Consider the following 5263-nt stretch of genomic DNA (forward strand, 5'->3'; position numbering starts at 1 on the left):
TTATGAGACGGATTCCAATCCAACGCTGTAAAAGAAAACTTTTTTTACAATATCATTAATTTAATAATCAATCGGTGCGTTTTTTTTATTAGAGATATTTCAAAAAAATTTATATATGATTTCAACAAATGGAGGTGAAAAAAAAACATTTTCTATACAATTACAGCGGATAGACAATGGCAAATGGTCTGTAATTATTTAATTAGAATTTTATTTAAACACAGAAGTGTTAGATGATGACTACAACAATGACGGGAATAAGAACTAAAGAGATGAAAAAAAAAAAAATTGATTAATTGAGAAACTCCAAAAGTTATGTTCGCTTCATTTGATCTAATGAAATTGATGATTTAGTCATTTGTTGGAATATTTATGTCGGAGACCCTCAAAGAAGCTTGATATATGATAACTATTTTTTGAAGGAAAGAAAAAGAAAAAAAAACAAATTTGAATATGTAAGATCTATTGTTTTTCTATTTTGATACAAATTTTTAGACTCAATCTTATGAAGTTAGGAATTATAAATACCCAAAATCATCTAAACCCACATCATATCATTTTCTTAATATGAAGCGAATAGAAATCAATGAAGACCAACATAAAATAGAAATCAACGAAGACCAAGTGCGTGTCAAAAGACATTTCCATCAAATTTAATTTGTTTGACTGATTTTGATGGTTCATAATACCAATTCATGTTACAACAAACAAACAAACAACAACAACAAGCTTTACCTTAATAAAATGGGGTCGACTATATGGGTATTTGGCTTCTAATTAACCCAATTTGATATCACACAAATTCATACATGCATATCATTTTTCACCACTTTTCTTAAATTTACCCCGGTTCTTCTAACGCTATTTAATAAAAATCGATCGAGATCAATCTTATTACTCAATTCTAAGTTTTAAAATCCTATATAGACACGAAGGTCTTATATAAATATGTTGCATACATGCAATAGAGCCAATAGGACAAGTGGCTTACCTCACCACGTTGAGTTATATAATACATGAAACAAATCCAAAGGCATCACGAGGTAGATTTATAGATATGTATATGATATGGATATGCCCTAAGGGCCCCACTCACACATACTATGCTTTTTATCAAAAATGAATCTTAGTCGTTTTTTCTATTTTTATCTCCTAATCATTATATTAATTTAATCAAGTAAAATGACCTTTCTGACCTCTGCTATAAATTTATTATTTTCCTTTCCAACGCATGCTAATTGAGATTCAGAAACAAATTCCGAGAAGAAAGATACAGTGAATCTAATGTCTTTTGTCCACAATGGAGCATTGACCTTTCCAACTCACCCTTGATCTGACATCGGAGGGCTGTGATCTTCATGGCTAATCGAACGGCTAGGATTAGTGAAGGTGTACATATTTTGATGGGTGTTAATTTCACCTATTTTTACGTATCATTCGGTATGTCAGAAAGAGAGCCTCCGACTCCCAACATGTGTGGAAAAAGGAGAGCGTTTGGTTGGCAATATAATTTTGAGCCTTGAAGGACCGTTTTACACGTCCTTCCTTTGTATGATTGTTTCGTAATAATACGTCCGTGGACGATACCCAAACAGGGATTATCTGAGGGGAATGGTTGGAAATGTCAAGTATTAGCTGGCAATCGAATCTCCAATGTCTCCAATTGGGTGGGCCCGAAACCGGAAACCGGAAACCGGAAACCCAAAACCCAACACCCAAACCTTCGTAAATCAAACCTACTGTCTTAAGCACCACGATTTTGGCGAGCCCCACCAAACTGACCAATGACCGAGAACTTCTCCGTACGGAAAACTACTAAATTTGGATCTAGAAATACTTGCATATGCAAATTATAATCTTTTTAATTTATCGCTTAATATGACCGCATGACCTATCCATGTACCCATGTGCATTTGGTGGAAATAGGACCGTCCGATTTTGAATCTGACGGTGTGGATAGGATTTGAGTAAGATTTTGGATAAAATGCAGTAGAGGAAGTGTCCATGTTGTCCCCCCACCCTGACCCGTGTGTAAAAGAAAGAAAACTAGGAATGGGAGAAGTGAAACGAACCCATGCCCTATTTAAGGAAAAGTCAAATAAATAAAGAATTGTCAAATGTTTCAGTCCTGTCAAGTAACAGGAGAGGATCCGTGGCTCCTTCTTGTGCAATAAGACAACACTTGTTGTTTAAGAACCAATAGGAAAGTGACAAATCAGCCATATGGAATTTCTTGTTGGATGAGATTTGGGTTTCAAGTCTATCCATCTTCCTTGTAGTAGGCCCACTACCTCCTTAGGCCCATTCTAGTATGGTGAAGACTCTTCTCTCACTCTCAAGCTTGAATGTTATCTAGAAATATCATTGGTGCATTAAATAATATAAAATATATTTTACTGCAATTTGGTAATAATAAAAAGAAAAAGCTTAATAAAGAGATAAATTTGAAACAACAGAGAGAAGAGAGAGAGAGAGACCATGCCCATGGTCAGCAGCAGCACTAGCAGCATAGCTCAGGGGGATGAATTTACAGAGAGACACGGTCCACAGTCATGTGAAACCCATCAACTTGCTCCACTGGGTCCCACAGACACAACCCTCTTAGGCTCCTCCTAGCCTTCCTTTCTCTTCTCTCGTATACCAGCGGCACTTCCCACATCTCTCTCTCTCTCTTACAGTATCCATGAATCTTCCTCCTTCCAACCAATCTCATGAGTTGACTCGATAAAAATCATCAAAATTTAAAATCTATCTAAAAAAGAAAGAAAATTCCAATTGCGTTCACCTGCTCCTGCTATAAATATACAAATTCATTCCAGGTTAACAACCATTTACAGATCTCTACTCTCTCTCTCTCTCTCTCTCTCTCTCTCTCTCTCTCTCTCTCTCCTCTCGTTCGCTCTTCTCACACTCTTCCTTCTTCTCTGTTCTTTCATATATTCTCAACTCAACCCTCCCATCGATTTCGAAAATCCAGAAACATGGATAGTAGTTCAATAGAAGAGACGATAAGTGATTCCGGTTCAGCTTCGGCTTCAGCTTCGCCGACAACGGTACTGGTTTCGCCGCCGGTGAACAAACCGCCGGAGAAGCTATGCCGAGTCGGAAGCGGAGCGAGTGTGGTGTTGGACACCGAAAACGGAGTCGAAGCCGAGTCGCGAAAACTCCCTTCTTCCCAATACAAAGGCGTGGTTCCACAGCCCAACGGTCGATGGGGAGCTCAGATATACGAAAAGCATCAACGTGTCTGGCTTGGAACCTTCAATGAAGAAGAAGAAGCGGCCAAAGCATACGATATCGCCGCTCAGAGGTTCCGCGGCCGTGACGCCGTCACTAACTTCAAACCCTTATCGGAAACCGAAGAGGATAGCATCGAGTCCATCTTCTTGAACACGCATTCCAAAGCTGAGATCGTCGATATGCTTCGTAAACACACCTACAACGATGAGCTTCAGCAGAGCAAGCGTAATTACAGAGGTTCTTATAGTGCAGGCAATAAGAGAAACAACGAAGATGGATTCTGTGGGTTTTCTTCTTCTTCTTCCTCTTCCGATAGGGTTGCGAAAGCTCGTGAACAGCTCTTCGATAAGGCGGTGACACCGAGTGATGTGGGTAAGCTGAATCGGTTGGTGATACCGAAGCAACACGCAGAGAAACACTTCCCTCTGCAAATCGGAACTAGTTCGAAAGGTGTTCTCTTGAATTTTGAAGATAACGGTGGGAAGGTATGGAGATTTAGATATTCATATTGGAACAGCTCTCAGAGCTATGTGTTGACCAAAGGATGGAGCAGATTCGTGAAGGAGAAGAGCCTGAAAGCCGGTGACGTGGTCAGCTTCCAGCGATCGACGTCGACCGGAACAGATCAACAGCTTTACATCGACTGGAAGCCCAGGATTGTGGTGTGTGGTGGTCCAGGTGGGTTTGTTGGTCCAGCTGTTCCGGTTCAACCATCTCTACCGGTTAATCCGGTTCAGGTTGTTAGACTCTTTGGGGTCAACCTCTTCAAGATCCCACCATCAGTAAGCAGTATTGTCGGCAGCAGCAATAGCAGCTGGACTGGAAAGAGGGCGAGAGAGACAGATTTTTTCTCATCATCCTTGGACTACTGCAAGAAGCAACATTTCTAACCTTTTCTTTCTTTTTCTTTTTTTTTTCGTTTTTTCCTTCTGGGGTTTAGCTGTAAATGTTGAGGCAGTGGGGGACCAAAAGGAAAGTAGAGGATGGAGAGGGTGGCAACTTGCAAATTGTATAATATTAGAGAGCAGAGGAGCCGAAAATGTTGAAATTATTATTAGGATATAAAAGGAAAAGCAACAAAAAAAAATGTGGATTAAGGACTTTTTTATTTGTTTTTATCACTTCTAGAGGAAATAAATGAAAACTTACTTTCTCTTTCTCTTGTAGTGATGCAGAGTTCAGTTCAGTGCAACAAATTTTCACTTTCTCTCTTACTACATAATATTACCCTTTTTATCCCCAAGGTACATACTTGGAAAGATCTGTTCAACAGCAAAATCATGCCACCTCTGGCATTATTATTGTTGAGAAAGAATTTGCAGAAAGGGAAAAAGATAGAGATATGGGAAAGGAAATTTTGGCTTGATTTCATTCGATGCTATAGTAGTCCTTGTTCATGTGGAAAGGTAACCTGGCATGTTGACTTATTTATATTTACAAATGTTAATATGTTAATGAAGATTATGTACAAAATAAAGCTAAAGTTGGATTTTTTTTTTTTTCTTCTAAAATGGCTGAGATAGTTCTATTAGATTAACTATTCCGATAGAACAAAACAATATTACTATGTTCATAGATATATTTTTGGCACATCGGTGATAACTTCCTATGTCGAGACAGTTAGATAAAAAAGATCTTATGTTCTAAACTTTGTCCCTCCATACTTCTCCGCCCCTTCCCAACCCCTTAAAAAAAATCCCCAGCCTTGTCTCAGATGATAAGAAGAAACTCACTAATGCAATTCATTGAAAGGAACAGTTTGAGATTCTACGAATTACCCTTTAAGAAAGGCTTGAGGAGGAAGAACTCCGATGTATGAAGTTGATGTATGAAGTTGTGTGTAAGGGACAAATACTTTTCAACTTAATTGCTCTAACTAAGAGATGGTACATGTTTGTCTTAATCAAATACTAGGGTGAGGATTTAGAAAAGCATCTTTGAGGTTTTAAATTGATATATTAATTGAGGGTAAAATGATAATCTCTAATTTGCTGTGATCCTATCTACAAAGAATCATTTTTTT

General features: G+C 38.3%; 1 protein-coding gene across 1 annotated transcript; it reads left to right on the plus strand.

Moving 5' to 3' along the window:
- Positions 1–2870: 2870 nt before the first annotated feature.
- On the plus strand, positions 2871–4920 carry LOC149012438 (AP2/ERF and B3 domain-containing transcription repressor RAV2-like). Its single transcript, XM_089160094.1, has one exon. It carries the CDS (start codon positions 2982–2984, stop codon positions 4128–4130), a length of 1149 nt encoding a protein of 382 aa, XP_089016220.1. The 5' UTR covers positions 2871–2981; the 3' UTR covers positions 4131–4920.
- Positions 4921–5263: the final 343 nt, after the last annotated feature.

This window comes from Hakea prostrata, chromosome 6 (genome assembly GCF_041222555.1).
Source record: "Hakea prostrata isolate BN-2017 chromosome 6, UWA_Hpros_2, whole genome shotgun sequence".
NCBI classification, from domain to species: Eukaryota; Viridiplantae; Streptophyta; class Magnoliopsida; order Proteales; family Proteaceae; genus Hakea; species Hakea prostrata.

Bases quoted from the DNA above. Each gene is read 5' to 3' on its own strand.
- LOC149012438 (XM_089160094.1), top strand. From the start codon at position 2,982: ATGGATAGTAGTTCAATAGAAGAGACGATAAGTGATTCCGGTTCAGCT.